Below are 24,453 nucleotides of genomic sequence, written 5' to 3'. Positions count from 1 at the left end.
ATAAAGTGAGAAGGAAGCAGATAACAGCCAGCTGCTTGGGGGCCTGATTCGGCACAATTTACAAAATTACCAGGGGAACCGAGCAATTATCTCCAAGGTGGAGTATGTCAGTGTGTATCCTGGCATCTGCTTACTCCTTGAGGTTCAAGAGTAAAACCCAAAAGGTCTTGAATGGAAGGAAGGGGGGAGGCAAAAAGTTTTTTTGAGTCACTTCCTAGCTGCTGCTGACTAGCAAACCCTGAGAACATTCTGAGCACAACAACGTGGCCTTGGCTTGACCACAGACACTGACTGGGCTTAGAAATAGGGCTGCCAGCACACAGATGGGGCCTGGAGATCTCCCAAAATTACAACTGATCTCCAGGTGACAAAGATCAATTCTCCTGGATAAAACAACTGTCTTGGAGGGTGAACTCTTTAGCATTAACACACCATTAACAAGTCCTTTCCCTCAACCCGCACCTTCCCCAAGCTCCTCCCTCAAATCTCCAGGAATTTCCCAGCTACTTGGAAACCTCTTTCCATGGTTACACAGGATGCAAACCTGCACCGTCCTTTGAAAACTGAAGCCAGACAGTAAGTCTTCCCCAAAGCAGAGACAGTCCGGCTTACCACACCCACCTCCACCCCACAGTCGTTCTGTGGTGACATCTGCAATCTCCTCTCAAAGTTCCAGAAGTTGCCACCATTCTATACTGCATGTTTTTATTCTGCCCTTCCTTCTTCCAAGGAGTACATGCAGGGCTTTTTTTTAGTTCCAGCTGGCTTGGCATCAGGGTGTGGCCTAATATGCAAATGAGTTCCTGCTGGGCTTTTTCCTACATAAAAAGCCCTGTGTGCATGGTTCTCCTGTCCAGTGTTCCCTCTAAGCTGAGTTAGTGTGAGCTAGCTCACAGATTTTTAGCCTTCAGCTCACACATTTTTGTCTTAGCTCAGGAAGGATGACCCCAGACCACACTAATTTATGCAGTAGCTCACAAAGTAAAATTTTTGCTCACAAGACTCTGCAGCTTAGAGGGAACATTGCTCCTGTCCACAATTTATTCTTACAACCACTCTATGAAACACACTATGCTGAGAGGGCAAAAACAGCCCATAGTCCCCCAGATCCTAGTGTCTCTGCCTACTACCCCACTGCTTCTCAGATAGGTTTCCATCCTCAAGGCGAGGCTCTGGAGTTGTCCAGGAATTCCATATGATCTCCAGGTGATGAGGATTGATTCTCCTGGAGGAAATAGCACTTTGGGAGGATGGACTCTAGGAGTTCAGGAGAAATTATTCCTCCCCTCCCCAAACTCCATCCTCCCCAGACAACACCCCTAAGCTGTGGTTGGCACCATTATTCTCAAGTCTGAGAAACTGTGGAGTACCAAAAATGAATAGCCAGAAGTTGTTCTGCCTTTTGTGATACTAGAACTCTAGGTCAGCCCAATGAAATTAATTGGAAGTAGCTTCAGGACAGGCAAGATAAAGTACTTGGTGCTACATATAATTACGTTGTGGAATTTGCTGCTAAAAAATGCAGTGGCCACAGGCTGAGACAGTTTCAGTGGAATTAGCTAAATTCCTGGAGGACCCATCTAGCAACGCATTACATCCACATTCAGCAACGTTTTGCTCTGATTATCAGATGCTGAGGGAGAGAAGGGACACCCACATCCCCTACTTTGTGAGCTCTTCAAAAGCACCCAACTGGCCAATGTTAGAAACACAGTGCCAGACTAGGTGTATCCTTAGCTTGATCCAGCTAGACTTTTGTGCACTGAACTGCTTAAAAGCACTTCTGTGGCTGAATCTCATAAGGCCTGGTTCTCTACTGAGTTTATTCAGCAGCAAGTCCTTGGCCCCTGATGAGGTAAGATGGGATATGACTGAAATAAACAGAATAAATAATATACTAGTGCAATTGGCTTCCAAGTAAGTATGCATAAGATTGCAGCCCAAGTGTGAAAACAGGGAAATCTGACATTCCGTGAATATTTTGTGCCATTTATAGATTTGATATGGGCGGGGTGGGGGGACCAAACTGCCTGCTTTGGAGTTGGAGAATGAGAGAAGAGGTAACGTGTCATTCGGCATGTTAAGCAAGGGATATGCTTTCATTTCTATTCATTTTTCTACTTCATTTCTGTGTACTTCGTTCCTCCTCTTTTTCAAAATATTAGCCTTGTAATTGACCCCTTGCTTAGTCCTCATGCTGAGAAACAGTAGCCTCCAGGCAACCAGGGAAAGATGTTTTTGGAAGCATCTCACATGCATTTCGGCATGCCATAAATGGCTAACACAGACATCTGTTGGCAGGCTAGTAAAAACATTTGTGGGCTAGCAACTTTTCAAGGTCAGCATTCCCATCCTTCCCCCATCTTCTTCCTTTTCCAGCAAGAAGTTTCCCATGAATTCCTCCCCCACTTTTCAGCGGCAGAGTGCTGCCTGGTGTTCCCCTCTGAGTCACACATGCAATCTTATATAACCCCCTGAAATTAGATTCCCAAGAACAATAATTTAAAGCACTTTCCTCTTCTAATGCTTGGCCTTAAGAAGTTTGGTCAGCCTAACAGTTTCAACCACCTCATCACTGTTATTGTTCATGATAAGAATTACTGGTTGCAATTATTAAAGATATGAAGCTAGGAATTTCCCACTGGTGCTGAGCATTAAAACCAAGCATTATCCGACTGTATTTACACAGTGTCATCAGTGCACAGAGTAATAACTAACAGAAGTCCCCAGCATAGTGATCCCTAATGTGTCATCTGTGAGTTCCACAGCACCTGCCAATAAATGTGTCTCCTGGCGCCCACTTGCTTCTCTGCGGTCCAGCTTCCTATCCACTTCTTTATCACTTTTCAGGTTTCCTTCTTCTCTTTCTCTGCCCTTGCCCTATGCCTCATTCTTTCCTTGTCACTTTTCACATTCCATCCATTTCTTGTGCCAGCTCCTAAGAAGCCCAGGCATTGGCTGAAACTTCAAGGGCAATGGAAGCCTGTTTGTTTAGGGAGGTTGGGGGGCAGTGGGGCTTCAATTTACTGTGCCACAACGCTAGCTACACCAGCAGCAGAAAGGAATCTGTAGGAGAGAGACCCTCAGTAACAAGAAATGAATGTAAACACAAGAAGAATCATATGAGATGAGAAAGAAAAGGAGACGGAAGATAGTGAAAGATCTGCACTCCCCTGGTCTCAGTCAGGGAAGCCCACCTTCCCAAGGTCATGCCACATCTAGAATACCTTCACAGATTCCCACATAAAATCCATTGGACACATTCAAGCTTATGGACTCCACCATATTAGTGTCAAGTCTGTTTCAACTCTGGTCAAGCCTGTGTTCAAACTTTGGTTCAGGAGAAATGTATCCTGGGTAATGCCATACTGTATGCCAATGCTGCTAGCCTGAATGCTGCTCACCCCCCCTCTCCTTTCCTTTGTTATGTAGTGTTGCTTTGAAATGGGAATTTGGGAAAGAGATTACAGTGCCTTCTCAGACAGAGTGTCAGGGGGAATTTTGGAGCTTGAAAGACACTCAAGGCCGAGCCAGGCCTGAGAACGAAATAGTAACATCAATGTGTGAATCTGCCCTGCATAGAGTGCCCCTACCTCAAGAATCCTTTTGATGTATACCTTATATGCTTGCTCCTATTGTATACTCGCCAGTCTTTCAATCTTACAGCAGTCGAGAATCATGATAACAATAAACTAGAAACTTTGTATCAACAACGTCTCGTTATTGAATCAGCCGACTTGACATTTTGAAAGACTCCCTTAGGAGTTCAACCTTTTCGGCAACTTGAAAGCCTCATGGCTGAACAGATTCCGGACAACGGAGAACTCCCACTCGACCTGGAAAGGGCCGAGGCACCGTGGCATGTCCTCGACTCTAGGAGGGCTGCGGGATCTCCCCCCAGGTTCCAGTTGGTGATTACTCCTCAGCAGTATCAATCGCGGGCCTTGACCACCATCATGGATCAAGCCCCGATTCGCCGGGAGACCATCCTGACCCACCACACCAGGGGGATCCAGGTGGATGAAGCAGAGGCCATCAACCCGGACTCCGTGGAGACGGGGGAGGCGGACAGTGTTATAGTCGTCCAGGTGTCGGGAGACAAGCCGGCGGACGGGGAGTGCGGAGGAGCCGAGGGAGAAGAGCCGAGGCCCAAGGACAGGCACGATGAGGACTACCAGATGTTCCGCTCGATGGTGTGCCGGGAGGTGGACGGGGCGATGAAGGGGTTGAAGGACGAGATGCAGGCCCTGACAGCCCAGTTGGGGAGAGCATTGGGAGTGACGGGGCCCCGCCGCCCGGAACCCACCCCACCGACGGCCCGAGGGCCCCCGGGGCAATCGACCCAGGCAGCCAGACCCGCGCGAGGCGCGGTCCCCCAGGGACCGGTGGCTCCCCGAGACGGGGGAAGGGAACGAGAGCTCGATGCTACCTTCGACGGGGACCCGGAGGAGGTGAATTATTTCGCTATCCAAGAGAACAGCTTCATGTACTATTGGGGGCACTCCTTCCCAGACGAATTCAGCCGAGTGGACTATTTGGGCTTGAAGCTGAGGGGGGCCGCCAAGCGATGGTACGTGAGCTTGTGTGAAGCCATGAGTCCCAACCTGAACTACGTTCGCACCTTCCTATGGGCCCTGATGACCCAGTACGAGGACCCCCTACAAGAGACCCGCGCGCACGCGGCCCTTCGCAACATGCAGCAGGGAGCCCGATACATCCGCGAGTATGCCGCAGACTTCCAAGCCAACGCGGCCTGGGTCCGGGGGTGGAACAAAGTGATGAAGATCGAACACTTCACCAACGGGCTGAATGCCAGCATCCTGGATCGGGCCCTCACCCAGGCCCACCCAGACACCCTGGTGGGGTGGATCCAGCTGGCAGGCGAAGTTGAGACTAACCTGAAGCGCGTGGCGATGCTGCGCCAACACCAATCGGGCAAGGGCCAACAAAAACCCACCCCTGGGAAAGCCGAGCCCCCGAAAGCAAAGAAACCGACGGCGGCGGTCCCCGTGGGCCCCCATCGGTGTTTCAGGTGTGGAGACACGAACCACCTCACCTCAAACTGCCCCCAGCCGCCTCCCACTCAGGCTGCTGCACCACAAGCCAAACCGGGCACCCCGACCAAGAAAACCCCTAGCCGCCCTAAGGATGCGGCGAAGAGCAGCGTGTTGGCGGTGCAGGAGGACCTCCTGGACGAGGAGGTGCTGCTCTCGGCGGAACTGGCCGACCTTGCCTGGGTGGAAGAGCCGGCGGGAAATGAGACCGGCCTGCTCTGAATGGTGCCAGCCAGCAGGTCGACCGAGAAAAGGCACCATTGACGGTGAGAGTAACAGGAAGTTTGTACTTTGTAACGGTGAAGCTGCTGAACCCCAAATTGAGACGGTTCTTGCAGATACGGGCCTTTATAGACTCTAGGTGTAATCGGGAACTGATATCCCCCAAGGTAGTAGAGGCCTTGGGGCTCGAGAGCTCGCAGCTGCCCCACCCCATGCTGTTTGAGCAAATGGACGGGTCCGTAATGTGCGGGGAACCATGCACCCGCGAGACGAAAGCCTGCCCCATGGGGATCGAGGAACATTGGGATCACGAGGCTTTTGTCATTGCCCCCTTGTGCTCCTACCCAGTAGTACTGGGGGTGGGTTGGCTGGAGAAGTACGAGCCCCTCATCCGCTGGAGGGCCCAGACAATCAGGTTCCTAGACCCCCTGTGCAAGAACCACCTCTGGGACACAGCGTGGGGGCCGCAGGCTCCCGTCGCCAAAGAGAGGGCGTGCGTATTGGTGGAAGAGGTGCACCCCATCCCGAGCGCCTACCGCGACCTGATGGGAGTGTTTAGTGAGCAGGAGGCCAACCAGCTACCCCCCCCCATCGGAGCACAGACTGTGCGATAGAACTGATCCCGGGGGAGAACTTGCCCAAGGCCAAGCTCTACCAAATAAGGTGGGCGGAAAATAAGGAACTACGTAAGTTTTTAGATCAAAACTTGGAGCGGGGGTTCATTAGACCCGCCACGGCCCCCCACGCCGCCCCCGTACTATTCCGCAAGAAGAAGGACGGCTCGCTGAGACTTTGTACGGACTTTTGCGGAATAAATGCGATTTCCATGTCCAACGCCTACCCCATCCCCCTCATCCGGGACCTACTGAACACTGTGTCAGGGGGAAAGATTTTCACCAAATTGGATTTGAGGGATGTGTAGTTCCGCGTGCGCATCAAGGAGGGGGATGAGTGGAAAACGGCGTTCAACACCCCGATGGGGCAGTGCGAGTACCTAGTCATGCTGTTTGGGTTGCAGGGCGCGCCAGGGGTGTTTATGAATTTCATAAATGATGTGCTCAGAAAATTTTTGTACAAGGGGGTGGTGGTGTACCTGGATGACATCATTATTTACTCGCCTGACGAGCAGTCCCATGTGAAATTAGTGAGGGAGGTGCTCAGCACCCTGCTGGAGCACCAGCTGTATGCCAAGCTATCCAAGTGTGAGTTCCACCAAGCCGAGCTAGACTACTTAGGCTTCCGGGTGTCTGGCCAGGGGTTAGCGATGGATCCCGCCAAGATCCAAGCGGTGCTAGAATGGGCCCCCCCGAGGACACGTAGACAGCTCCAATCATTTCTCGGGTTCGCAAATTTCTACAGGGCGTTCATAGAGGGGTTCGCCCAGATCGCCCTGCCCCTGACCGATCTCCTAAAGACCAAGGGGAAGGGGCCGGAGGCCAAGCGGCCGGGCGCCAGGTTAAACTGGACGCCTAAGTGCCAAGCCGCTTTCGACCAACTAAAGTGCCTATTCACTAGCGAACCGGTCCTGAGCCACCCCGATAAGCAGAAAGCCTTCATGGTTCAATGTGACGCCTCCGACGTGGCCGTAGGAGCCATTCTCATGCAACGGGATGGGGAGGGGAAGCTACGGCCGTGCGCCTACATCTCCAGAAAATTCTCTGATGAACAGAGAAACTGGTCAGTCTGGGACAAGGAGGCCTTCGCGGTCATGTTTGCCCTAAAAACCTGGAAGTCCTGGTTAAAAGGGGCAAGGGTGCCGTTCGAGGTGTGGACAGATCATAAAAACCTGGAAGCCCTGACAGGAAAACGCAAACTGAGTGAAAAGCAAATCAGGTGGGCAGGGTTCTTCTCCAAATTCGACTTCACCCTGAAGCACATCCCAGGAACCAGGAATTTCCTGGCCGATGCGCTCTCCCGGCTCCCGCAGCACGAGAGCCAGAAGGAGGAGGTAGTAGTCTCTCTGATCCCGCCTTCCCAGGTAGCGGCCATGGTCACTACCAGGTCCCAAAAGAAAAAAGAGCTGGAAGGAATCAGTCGGGAGCGCATCGCCTTGGAGACTGAGAGGGAGGGAGGAGGGCGGCCCGAGGGGGCGCAAAAGGGAAGGGAGGGATTGTGGTACAAAGGAGAAAAACTTTACATTCCGGAAGGATTGAGGAGGGAGGTATTAGAACTCTGCCACTCCTCCAAGATGGCCGGGCACTTTGGCTACGTAAAAACTCTGCACATGGTCAACCGCCAGTTCTGGTGGCCGTCCCTACGGAAGGACGTGTCCGACTTTGTGACCAGTTGCCCTGTGTGCATCATGGCCAAGCGCAGGGGGGGGGAAGCCACCGGGTTTGCTGCACCCAATAGAGACAGCCAAATGACCGTGGTCGATAGTGTCCATGGACTTCATAGTAGAACTCCCACCCTCTAGGGGGAAGACGGTGATCCTGGTAGTGGTGGACACGTTCTCTAAGCAAGCCCACTTCATCCCCTGTGCTCAACTGCCCCCAGCAAAGAAGTTAGCGGCCCTGTTCTTTGATCACGTGGTAAAACTACACTCATTCCCCGATAAGGTCATTAGCGACCGCGGGCCGCAATTCGTTGCCACCTTCTGGCGGGAGTTTTGCAAATTAGTGGGAATGGAGCAGGGTCTAAGCTCAGCATATTACCCCCAGACGGACGGACAGACAGAGAGAGTGAACGGGGTGCTGGAACAATATTTAAGATGCTTCATTAACCAGCGCCAGTCCGACTGGGTGGACCTGCTCCCCTTTGCAGAGTATGGTTACAACAATGGGGTGCACAGCTCCACTAAAGCCTCCCCCTTTTTCACGGTATTCGGATACGAAGGGAAACCAATTCCCCTGCTACCAGGAGGGGAGAACCAGGGAACCCCTTCCGCCTTTGAGCAGTGGTGGGAGGGGCCGAGCCGCAGCTGGCCGGCCATCCAAGAAAATTTGGAGGCTGCAAAAGAAACTTATAAAAAGCAGTATGACAAATCTCATGTCCCAGCTTGGGATTTCAAAGTCGGTGACTCGGTGTATCTATCAACCAAGAACCTACCTCTCACACAACCATCTAGGAAACTGGCTTGTAAATTCCTAGGGCCCTTCAGGATCAAAAGAGTGATCAATCCAGTAACTGTGGAGCTAGACTTGCCCCCTGCCCTTGGTAAAATCCATCCTGTATTTCATTGCAGCCTACTTCGTCGGGACCCCGGGTCCTCGAGTTGGCATCCTCATCCACCAGGAGCCCTCCCCCTTCAGAAGGGCAACCAAGGCTGCGCAGTCCCAGAGGTTGCGCAGTCCCAGAGGTTCGGGACTGTGAAACCCTCCAGCCTCCGTCGCGGCCTCCAGCTGTGGAGGGGGCTTAGGGGGGGCAGTATGTCAAGTCTGCTTCAACTCTGGTCAAGCCTGTGTTCAAACTTTGGTTCAGGAGAAATGTATCCTGGGTAATGCCATACTGTATGCCAATGCTGCTAGCCTGAATGCTCCTCACCCCCCCTCTCCTTTCCTTTGTTATGTAGTGTTGCTTTGAAATGGGAATTTGGGAAAGAGATTACAGTGCCTTCTCAGACAGAGTGTCGGGGGGAGTTTTGGAGCTTGAAAGACACTCAAGGCCGAGCCAGGCCTGAGAACGAAATAGTAACATCAATGTGTGAATCTGCCCTGCATAGAGTGCCCCTCCCTCAGGAATCCTTTTGATGTATACCTTATATGCTTGCTCCTATTGTATACTCGCCAGTCTTTCAATCTTACAGCAGTCAAGAATCATTATAACAATAAACTAGAAACTTTGTATCAACAACGTCTCGTTATTGAATCAGCCGACTTGACAATTAGCTTTAAACTGGATTCCTCTGTCAGAGTCCCCAGTTGCCACAAAAAAGATTTGTAGATGACAACTGACCCATAGTTTATTTCACTTGGCTAAATAATATTAGCATGGTCAGGCAATCACACCGTTCACCTGAAAGCATTCTTCAAAAACAGAAATCTCATATACCCTCTCTGAACATTTCAAGCCCCTGAGCCCTGCTTCAAATTCAGGCCAAATGGGCTGAAGAAAGTATGACATGCCCTCCTCCTTGTGAACCCCCCTGTCCAGACACTTCCCACCGAGACCCAAGCAGGCAAGCAGGCCTTGTATGGAAGCAAAGTGAGTTTGGCTGTTACCTCTTTGAGAGACAAAAACACAAAACTTTACCACTGAACTGTCACATGACTTAAAGAATCTTCAAAATAATGTACCAAATTTCAATTTTGGCATTAAATACAAGCCTCAACAGGAATCCTCAACCGATAGATTTGTGACTTTGAAAATCACTCCCACCGTGTCCTTTTCCCACGACATGCAGTGACAGAGCACCTCACCCTCTGTGTTGATGCACTGCACAAATGACAGGAAACATAAGCAGCTTAGAACAAATTATAAGTGCTCAGAAGAATGGAGGTGGTTGCTTTTAAAAAAAAAACAGCAATCAAAAACTGCGTTTGCACACAAACAGCCATTTCTAATGCAAGTCACTAATTCCTACCACATTCTCATCTCTACTAAAACCCTGCTTTCCCCAAAAAAGCTGGTGCAGGGAGAGGCGGGGGGACTTGCAGCCCTAGTATTTCATTCTGATACAGCCACTCTTGCTATACCAGCACATCAGAGACACGTCCAACACAGCAGATCATGACCTGCCCCAGGAGCTTACAAGGAAGGAGTTGACACAGGGAAGGAAAGAGTACCACACAAATGTGCAAGGGCTTCTATGGGAGAAGTGTGGGCAGTGAGGGGAAGGCTTGAAGGTGGTTACCCTGCACACACATTGGAGCAATTCCTGGTTTGCACAAGGAAAAGATGGTGACAGAATGGGCTGCACCCCTTCAGGTTACAAATGGCAGATTCCAGCTCTGAATTTTTCTTCATATAAAGCACCCTGCAAGCAGAAAGTCATCATGGCAGGGAGAAAGGTTCTATTTGTTTTTTATTTCTGTGGAATATTTCTATGCTGCCTCTTCAAAATCCTGATTGAAGCTGGTTATAACTAAAAACAAGCACTATAAAAACTGTCCATAAGACACAGCAGACAACCCAATAAAATAAAACTCCTAATTAAAAACCAAGGTTAAAAGATGTGTTTTAGCCTGATGCCTAAAAGAAAGTAAAGTGGGGGCTATGAGAGCCCACCAGGGGAGGGCATTACAAGGCAAGGTGCCACCACAGAAAATGCCTTGTCTCTAGTTGTCGCCTGCCTCATCTCTGAAGGCCAAAGCCTGAGAGGTGGATCTTAACTGGTATACTGAACCATCTGGAAGGAGATGGTCCTTCCAGACACACAGAGAACTTGCTGGCCTGGTTTCCTATATCTGCAGGCAGTGCCAGCCAAGGACCCTTTGGCACCCTAGGCAAGGCTGACAACTTGCACACACACACCTTCTCTGGGATCGCTGCAGACAGATCTCTCCATAGGATAGAATTGAGAGACTGGGCCCATAGGATAGAATGGAGAGATTGGGCCACCACTGTGGTGCGACCCCAGAGAAGGGGTTTAAAAACCTTCTATAGCGTTGCACCACAGCAGCGGCCCAATCCCTCCATTCTATCCTGTGCACCCTTAAGATAGAATGGACTCCTTGGAGTGCAAAAGAAGGGAGAAAGCCCCACAGCCTCTGCCTCTTGGAGACTCCAAGAAGCCCGGGGGGAGATCCTTTCCCTGCTTTTGCACCCCTGGAGTACAAAAGCAGGGAGAATACCCCACCCCACCCCCCTCTCGGAGACTCCGAGAGTCCCCTGTGGGAGGAACTTGGAGAGGCAGCCAGGCTGGGCAGTGGTGTGACCTCACTGAGGGAGGCACCCAATTCAGAGCCCCAGAAGGCTGACACCTTAGGCAATCGACTAGTTTGCCTAATGGCAGGGCTGGCCTGTCTGCGGGAGGTTTTTCCTGCAAAGGTGAGCATTGCAAAATGCAGTATTCCCTCAGCAGTCTGAAGAGCTGCAGCTCCTTCTCCAGCCTCAGATCTCAGCCACATCCTCCCTGGGGTTTCCAGGACCCCTCAGCTGCTGGCAAGAGGAGGGGGAGGCGCTGCATGGACAAACTGGGCCTCAGTTCTGTTGAAACCTTTCAGTGTGCATAGGGTTGTGTTCAGGGCTTTTCTGAAGAAAAAGCCCAACAGGAACTCATTCGCATATTAGGCCACACACCCCTGATGTCACCATTGTTTTGCACGGGGCTTTTTGTAGAAAAAGCCCAGCAGTAATTCATTTGCATATTAGGCCACACCCCCATCACTAAGCCAGCTGGAACTGTGTTCCTGTGCATTCCTGCTCAAAAAAAGCCCTGGTTGTGCTGCAAGTTCCATTAGTGACTCAAAAAGACTACTCTGCAATCCAGTTTCGTCTCCCAGGGTTCTCTTTCAAAGTGACTCCCCAGAATTCCCACTGAGAAGTCCACCTGACCCACTCTGGAAAACATGTTACCATGATCTGCCATGGCATTAATGGCCTCTCTCGCTGTTTGCACATTAAGAATTCTTCTCCCCAAACACTCTGGATCTAAAAGCTTCAAGTCCTAGTCGGAGGCGAGAGCACCATTCGCCCTGCCACACTGGGAAATTGAATCACAGCCTTTGTAACTATTTTAGGGTCATAGCATTGAACTATTTGAGAGATGCAAATTATAAGGTTTTTCCACCTCCACCATCCCAAGCACAATTACAGCCTAACAAAGTAATTCCAAGATGCTATTTAAGGGCAGCTGCCTGCACTATTAGCCATGGGGGGCGGGGTGCAGCCCAGAAAAAGGAGCAATATGCATAAACACAGCCTGTAGTACTCAGGAAGGGGGGAAAGAAAAAAGATTTCATCTCTTTTTATATAGAAGACTTCCCAAACTGAACAAGCCCACACAACCTGCAAAACCTTTTTGCCTTGCAGCCAGATGTTAGTGGCAGCTACCACCCAGGATTTACTCAATAAATAATGTTTTGTTGATCAGGCAGTTTTATTCTACATTGTAAGCTGTGTTTTAGTAAAAAGGGGAGAAAGACTGGATGAAGTGCAAGATAGCGGCACATGAAATGATATTCTGTATGCCTAGCCTGCATAATTAGTGGATACATTCACACTACACTAAATATTGTGTTTTGCAACTGGATTTTTACTGTGTAAGGATAGCAAAAATCCATTATTTAATGCAGAAATGCAAAACACATTATTTAATACAGAAGTGCAAAACGCATTATTTATTTTATTTAATTATTTACGCAACCAGTAATCCCCCAAAGGGAGTGAAGCTCCCAGCAACCTAAGACCCAGGTCCACCCCTAAAGTGTCCAATAATAAACTTCCTGCATTAGCTGCAGAAATAGGGAGGGGCTATCAAGAACCTGGCACCGCTGGCAGGCTATTTTATATTGCTGTATGTTGGGGGATCGATTGCTCTCAAGTTACATGAGCATGCTCTAAACCTAGGGAAATAGAGACCAAGCCCTCTGAGGAAAGGCTGAGGGACTTGGGAATGTTCAGTCTGGAGAAGAGGAGGTGGAGGGGGGATGTTATTGCTGTCTTTAAATATCGGAAGGGCCGTCACTTAGAGGAGGGCATGAAGCTGTTCCTGTTGACAGTAGAGGAGAGGACTCACGGTAATGGCTTTAAATTAAGGGTGGAAAGGTACCAGCTGGATATTAGGGAAAACTTTACACTAAGAGCTGTTCAGTGGAATCAGCTATCAAGGGAGGTGGTGAGTTCCCCCTCATTGACAATCTTTAAGCAGCAGCTAGACAAACACTGGTCAAGGATGTTCTAGGCTGGTCCTGCATTGAGCAGGGGGTTGGACTAGATGGCCTGTATGGCCCCTTCCAGCTCCAGGATTCTATGATTCTGTGGACATTACTGGACTACATCTTTTAAATGGCTCCAAAACCAGGTCTTCTCCACATTGTATTTTTTTGTAACTCTCCATGGACCAGTTCTAGTGACAGGCCATGAAAAAACCTGTTTTAGTATCAGGCTTAAATGCTCTTAAGATAGTTGAAAGGATGGACAGAATAAAAATAGCCTGATGTTGTCTGTATGACCGTATCAAAAAAAGCACTGTTGGGGGAATCCTGAAGGTGTCATCTTTTCTGCTAAGAATGGCAGAGATGGCTTGGCCTCTTCTCCATCCCAAATGTACGCCTAATGACAATACTATATGCAGCAGTCCCCAACATTTGGGGCAGGGTGACCCATAAATCCACATTTGCTTGGTTTGGGGAGTCTTTAAAAAGACACAAATCACCAAACCTGCAAAAAAGGACCCACTGCCACCCTTCATAACAACTTTTTTCCCCCCACTGAGTTCCACAAGTTGGAAAATGCTGCACTGGGTGACTGAGGGGATACAAAAACTGCAGAGACTGGTTCAAATTCTTCTTTGCCACTGAGTGACCTTGGGCCAGTCACTCTCTCTGCCTAATCTACCTCACAAGCTTGATATGAGGATAAAATGGAGGAGGAGAGAATAACATACAGCACCTAGAGCTCTTTGGAGGGAGGGCAGAATAAAAAAATGCATAACCCAGAGTGTTCTCTGCATCCATTATCAAAGACGCTCACCCAGGGCTTTTTTTAGGAACTCATTTGCATATTAGGCCACACCCCTGACACCAAACCAGCCGGAACTGTGTTCCTGCTCAAAAAAAAGCTCTGCTCTCACCTATACTTCTGAAAGTATCAGTCATGTTCCAACACAACTTTCTTCTGCTGTCTCTCCTTATCTGCCAGCTATCTTATTTGCTGAAGGGTTCTGAACAATGGCACTGCAGCAATAGAAGACTAGTTCTATGCTGCCAGTTTCCACACTTTGAAATGCTCAAGTTGATAGAATTTAAAGAAACAGAGCTTGAAAGATAATGGTAGAGAACTGACTAAGGTATAAGGCACGCAGCACAATTATCTGTGAGATGTGGCTCATTAAAATGATATGCTACTTTGGGATTCCCTAATTCATCAGGTCATGGAGCTCTAGAAAAAAATTCTGCTCCATTTTACACTCATTTCTTTTAAACTTTCATATTACCTAACGTTACATAGCAGGCAGTGTTGTAGGGGGAGAAAACTTTCCATAATGAAAAACCTTCCACTATTACATTTTTCTCCATAAGATTTTCCACTTCTGAAAATGCATTATTTTATAACATTAATTAGCAATTTAATGAACAGATATTGCTCTGATATATCCCACATACACAGAGACCATACAATATGTGCTTTACTAAATTGTTCTCCCATAATCAAATATCCCACTTCAGTTTCTTCTAGCTACTGAAAAAAAGTCTGGAGACATTTATATATCATATAAGATTAACACAGATTCAGGTGGGTAGCTGTGTTGGTCTGAAGCAACACAACAAAGTTTGTATTCAAGCTTATTCTTTGAATAAATCTTTTTGGTCTTAAAGGTGCCACTGGACTCAAACTTTGTTCTATAAGATGAACATGGTATACTTTGGGAGGGATGGTGGCTCAGTGGTAGAGCATCTGCTTGGTAAGCAGAATGTCCCAGGTTCAATACCCGGCATCTCCAACTAAATAGGGTCCAGACAAGTAGGTGTGAGAAACCTCAGCTTGAGACCCTGCCAGTCTGAGTAGACAATACTGACTTTGGTGGACCAAGGGTCTGATTCAGTAGAAGGCACCTTCATATGTTCATACCTTTGACGTTTATCTTATAAAATATACCACATCAAATTCCAATGGATTTGCATCAGAATTCTCCCTCCCAAGTATCCCCTCCTCAAAAATGTCTGCTCTGCCCTAAAAAGGTTCTGCCATACACTGAAGTACAGCCAAAGGCTCAAGGAGGTTCATATGGATCTTCTCTTGAGATGTCCTTGTTCTCAACCTTGCATCCAACCTTGAGATATCCTTATTCCAACCCTTGTTCATTTAGGACTTTACAATGTACATTTCAAGACAGAGTTGCAGTCAATCTCTGATATGTGCACCAGTCTAACAAATGTGTTTTCAAACACCATTGGTCATGTTTACCCCTTGCATATTTCAGCATGTGTTAAAACAAAAAGGGATTTTCTGTACCCAACAAAAGGTTTTGCGTGAAGACCTGACAGCATATCAATCTTCAGCACATTGATTTGGAAGCATATTCTGCCAGTCTCCATGGATCTGGCTTCTGAGTAAGCATGATTAGGTGCCTGAAGTTCCCGGAAATATTAACAATGACAGAGAGAATCACTCAAAGCCTAAAACAGGTTCTTGTGCAAACAGAGAATCTTCCTACAAAGAACAGCTGAAATGCAAAAAGGCATGGGATCATTTGGCTATGAAAAAGATAAAAGTTGTTGAAAGCCATTCCTCAGTTATGAATTCACTTTATATACTTGACTGAGTTCAAGACCCTTTCATGTTATGGTTCCGTCAAGCCACTTTTTAGCCTTTTTTTCTCCTGGTCCAAGTTGATCAATCCAGAGTATTATAAAACTGCCTACATTTAATGCAGTTAGTTATTCAACTGAAACTCCTCTCATTTTTATCTCACATAGCCTCTGGGGAACTCAAGACAGCATAAATGGTTCTCTTCCATTTTTCCATAAAACCATTCTGTAAAGTAGGCTAACCTGGTAGTACATGACTGGTCTTCAGTCACACAATCAGTTTCAACGCTGAATGGGGTTTTTTATACCTGATACTCTCAATATCTAGCACAACATTCTATCCACTGTACCAGACTGTTTTCGCAACTAATACCATGAGAAATTGTTCTGCCTTAGAAAAACCTAATTTTAAATTGCCTGTGCACATCAATGCTGTTTTGACTCCCATGCTTACAGATGAGAAACTTCTACAAAAGTTTAATTAACCAAAGTTCCTTTTAGTAAGCAGTAAAAGTCAATAAGCCAAGGACACCATACACTACAGTCTTAAAATCCCACTGAAATCAATAGGATTGCCCTGAAAAAGTGGTTTGTGGGACATGTGAAAACACAGCTTAAACAAAAAAAAAAATGTTATACACAGACAAATGTATGGTGTGAAGTGATTCTGTGTAGGTCTTAAAAGTTGCAGGATATCTCACAGGATCTGGACATCTTAAAATTATAACCTATAGTTTTACTAATTGGTCTCACTGTGGTTTACAATGAAATTAATAAGGCCAGACAATGCAAAAGCACATAAATAAAACCACTAGAATAAAGACAATGTTAAAAAAAAAAACCAAAACCACCAGCCTCCCAGTAAACATAACTATTAGGAAGAACAAAGTAATTTCCAGATGGTACCTAACAGATACAGTGCAATCCTAAACAGTTAAAGCAGTCTAAATTTATTCTTTTCAATGGGGTTAGGACGGTGTAACTGTGCACAGGATTGCACTGATAATGATGCAGACATTTAGTGAAAATGCCTGGGGAAGCTATTTCTTAGTGGGATGCCACCACCAATAGTGCCCTGATCAGCAATTTTTCTCCAGGCCAGTTTGGCAAGGGATCCTGGAGGATTTTGCCATCTTCTGGGCATGCAGCAGGGGTCACTGGGGATGTGTTTGTGTGTGTGTGTGTGGGGGGGGTATTTGTGCAGTTCATGCACTGTATAGGGGGTTGGACTAGATGACCCTGGAGGTCCTTTCCAATTCTGTGATTCTATTATCCTAGTAGCCACCAGCCACACACCTCAATGCCGAGGATACTCTGAGCAGGATCTCTGTCAAAAATCTTCATAAATGAGCAGGTTTATATCAGAGCTGGCAGTGCTTAAGAAACCTTGATCCCAAACCACTTAAGAACCATCAGAAACCTGTTTCTCAAATATATACAGAAAAAACAAAGCTGAGCTGTGTGTATGCTGGGATTCCACAGGAGTGCACAGAATGCTGGTTGCAGATATTGAGTGATTTAAAAAACAAGCTTCAGTCACTTATGACAATGCAGTGAAGATATGTTTGAAAGTGATGCCTTCCTGTTCAAATCTCAGAAGCTAAGGAAGTTTCCAGGAATACAGGTAAGGCTTTAGTACTTTGTCGCACAGCTCCTTGCCGACCCCCATGGCTATGAAAACCATGAATCAGTGACAGAACCTAGCAAACATTGCAGCATGTGTGTGTAAAGTGCTGTCGTCACAGCTGACTCATGACAATCCCACAGGATTTTCAAGACAAGAATCAAGAGAGGTGTGGTTTGCCACTGCCTGCCTCTGTATAGCAGCCTTGGACTTCCTGGGTGGTCTCCCATCAAAGTACAGACCACAGCCAAGTTTGCTTAGCTTCCAAGATCTGACAAAATGAGGCTAGCTTGGGCCATCCAAATCAGAGCAACGTGTAGCATAACCTATCTATGCCAATAGTCACAGAATCATAGAGTTGGAAGGGACCTCCAGGGTCATCCAGTCTAACCCCCTGCACAATGCAGGAAACTCACAAATACCTCCCCCTAAATTCACAGGATCCTCATTGCTGTCAGATGGCCATCTAGCCTCTGTTTAAAAACCTCCAAGGAAGCCTGTTCCACTGAGGAACTGTTCTAAGAGTCAGGAGGTTCTTCCTAATGTTGAGCCAGAAACTCTTTTGATTTAATTTCAACCCATTGGTCCTACCTTCTGGGGCCACAGAAAACAATTCCACACTATCCTCTATATGACAACCCTTCAAGTACTTGAATATGGTGATCATATCACCTAGCTGCCCTCCTCTCCAGGCTGAACATCCCCAGCTCCTTCAACCTTTCTTCATAGGATTTGGTCATAAAACAGGCCTCAGGCTAGAAGTAGACCATAAAAACAGCTAAAATAAGATAGAATCCTTTAGTTGAAAGTTTGGGTAAAAATAAATTTTGGGGCTTGGTACCAGAAAGATAGTAAGGTAAGTGACAGATGAGTCTCAAGCAGAAGATTATGCCAGAGTCTAGATGCCACTGAGGGAAGACCTCCCCTTGGCATTGGCACCCTTTGTACATAGAATTACATCAGTTCCAGGAAAAACATCACTTTCAGGCTGAAAAGTGATGCCACTTTCCTCTTGGAATTAGTGGAAAATTTTAATAGTTTCTAGTGATTCCTAGAGCAACTTCACTGTGCACACAATTCTGCCCCCCATCCCCACCTTACCTCTGCAAGAATGGCAAATGGAACCGGAATTAGGAAGAGGCTCTTACCTGATGGGCTGGAAAGTGTGTACATACAAACAAACGTTAACACTATATATTCCTTCTTGTTCTCTGAGACCAATACATGAGGCCCTGCTCTGAATATCATCACACAGAGTTGTCAGATTGACATCTACTGGGAGCAGGGCCTTTCCTCTGGCTGCCCCAGGGTTATGGAACTCAGTGTAGGTGTGAGGGAAGGGGGTGTCTTTTTAAACAGATAAGACTGCATTTTTCCACCACACTTTTAATATCTATATTCTGATTAAGTTTATTCTATTAATCCAATCTATGCCAATTTATTCTATTAATCTGCTTTAAGGCATATTTTAATGGTTAATTCAATTGCTGTTACTCTTTACAAATGGAACGCTGGCATTGCTGCTACAAATTTTTGAACATTTTTATATGGCTTTATTTTTAAAATTTTAACCAACTTTTTAAACTTTCCATAATCCCCTCTGAATATTTTTATATCAAGGCAGTACATAAACTGAGTAAATAAAATAAACACTTTTTTAAAAAGCACACAATATGCATAAGCCTGGCTTTAGAGTTCCTCAGAAAGGAACTTGTGCCCTTCCTCCAAGGGAATGACATACCCATTTCTCTTCTGTCAGACATCTAAGCATATGGTCCCCATTTTGCATTTAATTAAGTTGTGAAAAGGGAGTCATTCCTTTCACACCTTCCTTTACACAACTCCTGTTAAAGACAGATAAGGCTAACACGTCTCTTCATACTGGTGAGAACATGGAAATCTCAGCTGGCAAGAATGTACATGTGACCCATGTCCTTGGCCTCTGCCCTTTGATTAGCTTGGAAGTAGTCAGCTAGATGTCTGAGCCAAGCTCTCTGTATTATGTCCTTCCCAGGGAGTGCATATATAAACAAGTAAAGAAGCTAGAAGAGGAATTACTCCAGAGAGCAACTGCATTGTCTGTGGCAAAATAATGAGGCAGTGGATGTTTAAGGTTGGCACAGTTAAAATCCTGCATTCTCACAAGTCAGAATCCTGGGGGCCCATGCTGGAAGAAGCCACATTCAGTTGCAAAATATGTTTTGCTGCATTTGCCTTGGAACCTGCTGCCTATGAGACAATGCAACAGTCTGGTCTGCTGCCCTTATTAAGCCTCTGAGCAAACCAACATTTGCCTTTCCATGAGTTCTTTCCTCAAAAATGGGATAATAATATTTCCACTTAGATTAATTAAATACATTCTCATCATTCCTTGGCTTTTGAAGCCAATGCCATGCTTCTTTCCAGGTTGCATCCTGGGCAATAGGCTTTATTGAACCCTCCCTAATTCTCCTGTTGGTCTTCTCTGCCAGAACAATCTCGTTCAGTCCCAAAGATGCAGATCCAGACACCAATACCCCCCTATAAGTGCTATCAGCTGACAATAAAAACCTCAGCCTAGCTTGCTCCTCTCCCTTCAGAAGCATCTTCTTGTGGAGACATCAGCAGATAAATCTTTTCAGGATCTCAAAGTAACCTGCAAGTCCTGCAACAGTTAAAGATACAGAGCCGCCAGGACTCTTTTTAGTCAGTTGGCAATTCTGGTAATTGCATCCAAATCTAATCCAACTCATAATGTTCCTGTGAGGATTTTTTTATTTTAAAAGTATTTGGGAACTTTTAATCCAACAATATCTAAAAATGCATTCATTTTTTAAAAATCACATTCTTCTTCTCTGGAACTCAGGGCTACCTACACAATTCATTCCTCCTATTTTAGCTTCACAACCACCCTACAAGGTAGACTAGGTTAAGGGACAATTAGTTCCTTGAAGTTCCCCCAGAAGCTTCTTGGCTCAGTGAAAATTTGAACCCAGGTCTTCTGGGTCCTATAACTACTACACCATCTCAGGTCTCAGTAAACAAGACAAGATGCAATTCTTGAAGTACAAGTAAAGACATTCAACATTTGATGTAGTCAAGAACTCAGCATTCAGTATCATCAAGAGCTCCTAAGGCATATGCCAACAAAGAAAGTTTGAAATATGATTCCAAACTTCCCCTACAAACTAAAGCTATCAAACAAATAGAAAGACAAGACCGGCCAGCTGTTGTACCTTTAGCTTGATACACAGAAACAAGCAGCCCAAACTAAAGAAGCTACAGGATCAGATCAAAGATCAGTCTCATCTAGCACTCTAATCCCAATAGTAGCCAGCAAATTGCTTCCAAGTAAAGCTTTTCACAGCACAGAGATCATCGCCAGCTAATATATGCATATCAAATTACAAGCAATTAAAGGCACATCTAAAGTGCCTGGCTGAGAATTTTGCAACCTCAACCAATCAAAAAAAATGTACACATTGGAATCTGAAGATAGTCAATTTGATCATATTAAAATCATAGGCTTCACTTCCCATTTCCAAAATGCAGCAGATGCTTGACCACTTGAGAGCTCCAGTTATCCAGAAGGCTTGAAAGGAAGTTCAACAGAAATCAGGCTTCCTTGCAGCCAAACCAGAATGTATTATCAGGCTACAAATTGGAGAGCTCTATGCCTATCAGAATAGCAACTATGGACAGCTTAGCTTCAGCACATGCTCCAATCAGCTGCATTTAAGACACACTTTGTACATGCCCAGTTGCCTCCAGGCAGCCAAAATTACCACACCTAGGCAACCAACAGAATCTTCTATACACTGGAAGAACATTAATTCTCCCCACCTCAATTCTAAGCCATCACTGCACTACCAAAGTACAGTAAGTATATGTGGATAAACAAGCAGAGGAAAAATATTTCTGTGAGTTACACACTTTTTGTGAACTTCCTGCAACCAGTACCTTCTCCAGTCCCAACCCAAACACCAATGACCCATAAAGTTGCTTGGACAACAGAGAATGAATCCTCCTTGGAGAGATCTCTCAGATCTGACACTGGGGGCACTACATAGAGTTGGGTGCGTCTCAGCATCCTTGGCTACATTGCCAGAGATTCAGAGTGCAACTTCTTGGATCCAGCCTGACCGTACTTAGCCAGCAGATCCAGTGGTCTGCATTTCTTTCTTAAACTTGCTTACTCAGCTGCAAAACACCCACACCCACATTTGATAGGACCTGTTCCCAGATCAGCCCGCCTCTGTGTTGCTGTACTCGAGGGGGCGAGGGAGGGAAGCGAAGGCGCGCTTGTCTGCAGCCGCTGATTCAGATGCTGTCACCAGTACCAGCCTTGCTAGGGAGATGCGCTGTTGGGGCTTGTTCTTCTCCCTTCTGTCTCCATCTCATTTGCACTCGACGCCCACGGACAGGGTTTGCCTCCAATCTTTAATTCGCACCGCACGGCACCTACCACACTTGGGGCTCTTTAGGAAAACGCTCTCCGCACAGATGCGCCTACAAGTTAGAGGACGTGTGTGTGGCAAGTGCTTGGGCATTTCAGGTCTGCTTCGATTGATTCGACCGGCACGGCGCGGCCCGCCCAGCCCACCCTCCCGGAGGCACCAGCTCTCTTCCCGCTCCTTGAAACCCGGCTGAAGCCGAGGAGGCCGATCCCCCCTACAGAGCAAAGCAAAAGGCAGGTCCGTCAGCGATCTGAAGGCTGCGGTCCTCCTCGGCGCTCTCAGCGGGGAGCGAGTGCTCCTCTGGAACTTGGAAGCATTGACTTTCGAGCAGACCCGGTTAGGCTTGCCCTGCCCTGCCCAGCAGCCTTTCTGCACCGCCAAGCCCTTCAACCCCCAATCCGACCCAAGTGCGCTCCAAGTTGCCTGTTTGTCGCCACTGAGCAGCAGCAGCAAACCCGCCGCTCCCCCCCGCCCCCGTGGTCGCAGGGCCACGTGGGGCTTCCGCCCTCCCTCCCCCCCCCCCTGGCCATAGGATCGTGCTGCGCGGCGGCCGGACCTCCTTGGCGAGAGCGCCCCCCCGACTCACCCCATCTCGCGGCACTTCTCGCCCGGCGGCAGCGGGGGCGGCGACAGCGCGCTGGCCGGCGGGGTCTCTCCTCCGCTCCGGTCCCCGGCGGGGAGCGCAGGGCGAGTGCCCACCTCGCACATGCCGCCGGCGGCGCCGCTGCTCTCGCTCGCCTCGGGACTGGCGCCCTCTGCCCTGCCTGCCCTCCCGGGGTCGCCTCTGGGCCAGCAGCGCCGCCGCCGAGCTGCCAGCCAGCCACAGAGCGAGCGAGTGAGCGAGCGGCACGCGGTGGCGGCGGCTTGGCGAGCTGGAGCTGGGAGGGGAGAGAGCGGGACGGGGCGGAGCACGCAGCCCAGCAGCCCCAGCCGCCGGAGGGAGGGGGCCAACCCCAGCCCACCGCCGCCTCTTTCTTTCCGGCCGACGGGGGACGGAGTGGGAGGGACCCCCAGGCTCGCCCTTTAGGGCTGCAGGCCGGACAAACCTCTGGGTAGCTGTGCGGGGCTCGCAACAGCAAACTCCAAGCGGGTGGGTGGGAAGACCTCCTCGGCGGACCTTGAAATGCCCACGTGGGAGGCATTAGCTTAGGAGGGGGAGGGGGAGGGGGGCCGGATCCCCTCCACTGCTCCAGTGCAAAAGTGCCTGTGAGTCACATGTCCTGTCAAAACAACAAAGACTTTATGACACCTTGGAGACCAACAGGTTTATTTTGGCATGAAGTTTCATCTGGTGACTGAAGGGTCTGGTTTTTGCTGCCTGCAAGAAACACTGCTGTGTCTGAAAGGCCAACAGGCCAGGAAGAAAATCACCGGCCTCATCTGCTCTTCTGTAGCCTTTGGCTCTTCCCTAACCTTCCACAGCCTGAAGCTGCAGGTGAATCCTGCATCAGTTCAAGCCTCATCCTTTTCTACATGCCACTGGAGTCAAATCACACATTCATCTGTAACTCATCCGTCAAAGGCAGTCATTAAGTCTATATAGACTAGTGAGCCGGAACCAGGCACAACAGTCCAGTTGAATGCTTCAGCAGAAATGCCAGTATTTATTTTTGTTAATTAATGTGATAAGGTATTATTTAATAATAATAATAAGTTTTTATTTATACCCCGCCCTCCCTGCCAAGGCAGGCTCAGGGCCTACTTCACATACTTCTACACCTACTTCACATAATCAGCTGTTCTCTGAGGTCCTTCTCCCTGTTGTGTCAATTTTCCCTTTGGGGCATTCTTCAGAACAATCTAAGATCTAACTGAAATTAATTTTTTTCTTGTGCGCTTCAGATGTTGCTTCTTTATCAGCTCCAGAACTTTCCCCAAGAATATCGCATCCAATTCAGTTACATTCTGAAGGCCATGCTTTGACACTTCATAAGAGTCTCATATGAAAAACCTGACTTAAAACCAGGGAGTAGGGCACATTTTCTTCTGAAATGATTTCAGGACATTCTTTGGTTTGCTTTCCAAATAATTTTAACTTTTTCTTAGTTCAAAAGAAAAACCACAAGAAATTTTGCAAGCTAATTTTAAACTCCCAAACAAACTCTGTCCTGTGAAACTATTTTGAAAGATTTTCCCAAAGCTAACCCAGAAATACAATAGCAGTAGCAAATGCAATAGAAATGCAATAGCAAAAAACTAACAATAATTTGTTAAAATAAAATTGTTATCTTTAACAATCCTGTTTATTTTTACTGCAGAACACTTACTCCTCCTGGGCACTGTGGAAATCACACCTCTTAAAATTTAACAGAAGTTCACTAAGCCAAAATAAGGAAGTCAGGATGTAAACTCATATGGCAAACTTGTATCGAATGATGGACTCAAACCTGCCAAAGCACTTTTTAAGAGGATCATTTACTCATTACAATGAAAGCTTTATTTACTATGTCAGTAACATACTCACTGTGTGAATTACTAGAATATTTGAAGCTGTTAGCATCCATCACCACAAGCCATTGCCTCTGGTTATGTCAGCCAAATACCCTAATGAATGCCAAGCTGAGTAGTACAAAGACCTACTTCACACACATAGCAAGTCAAAGAACAAACTGTTAATTGTACCATTTCAGACTAGGTGACCACAGAAATTAATGAACCTGCATTTGTAAAGTCCCTAATTTAGTTATCAAGAAACTTAGTGGCCTCAGGTAGAAGATCCCTAACCTAGTCTTCTAAGAGTGAGATGCTTGTCTTTTTCTGCAGGA

At 47.3% G+C, this 24,453-nt stretch overlaps 1 protein-coding gene across 1 annotated transcript in view; it reads right to left on the bottom strand.

The window, feature by feature from the left end:
• HOMER2 (homer scaffold protein 2) overlaps positions 1-22,396 on the bottom strand; it is a 125,573-nt gene extending 103,177 nt beyond the window's left edge. The window contains exon 1 of the mRNA XM_060259916.1: positions 22,275-22,396. Within this exon, the coding sequence (XP_060115899.1) occupies positions 22,275-22,396 (122 nt within the window). The remainder of the gene's footprint in view (positions 1-22,274) is intronic.
• Positions 22,397-24,453: the final 2,057 nt, after the last annotated feature.

The sequence above is a fragment of the Heteronotia binoei genome, chromosome 19 (genome assembly GCF_032191835.1).
Source record: "Heteronotia binoei isolate CCM8104 ecotype False Entrance Well chromosome 19, APGP_CSIRO_Hbin_v1, whole genome shotgun sequence".
NCBI classification, from domain to species: domain Eukaryota; kingdom Metazoa; phylum Chordata; class Lepidosauria; order Squamata; family Gekkonidae; genus Heteronotia; species Heteronotia binoei.
Note: the sequence above shows the minus strand (reverse complement) of the source record. Positions and strands in the feature narration are given on the sequence as shown.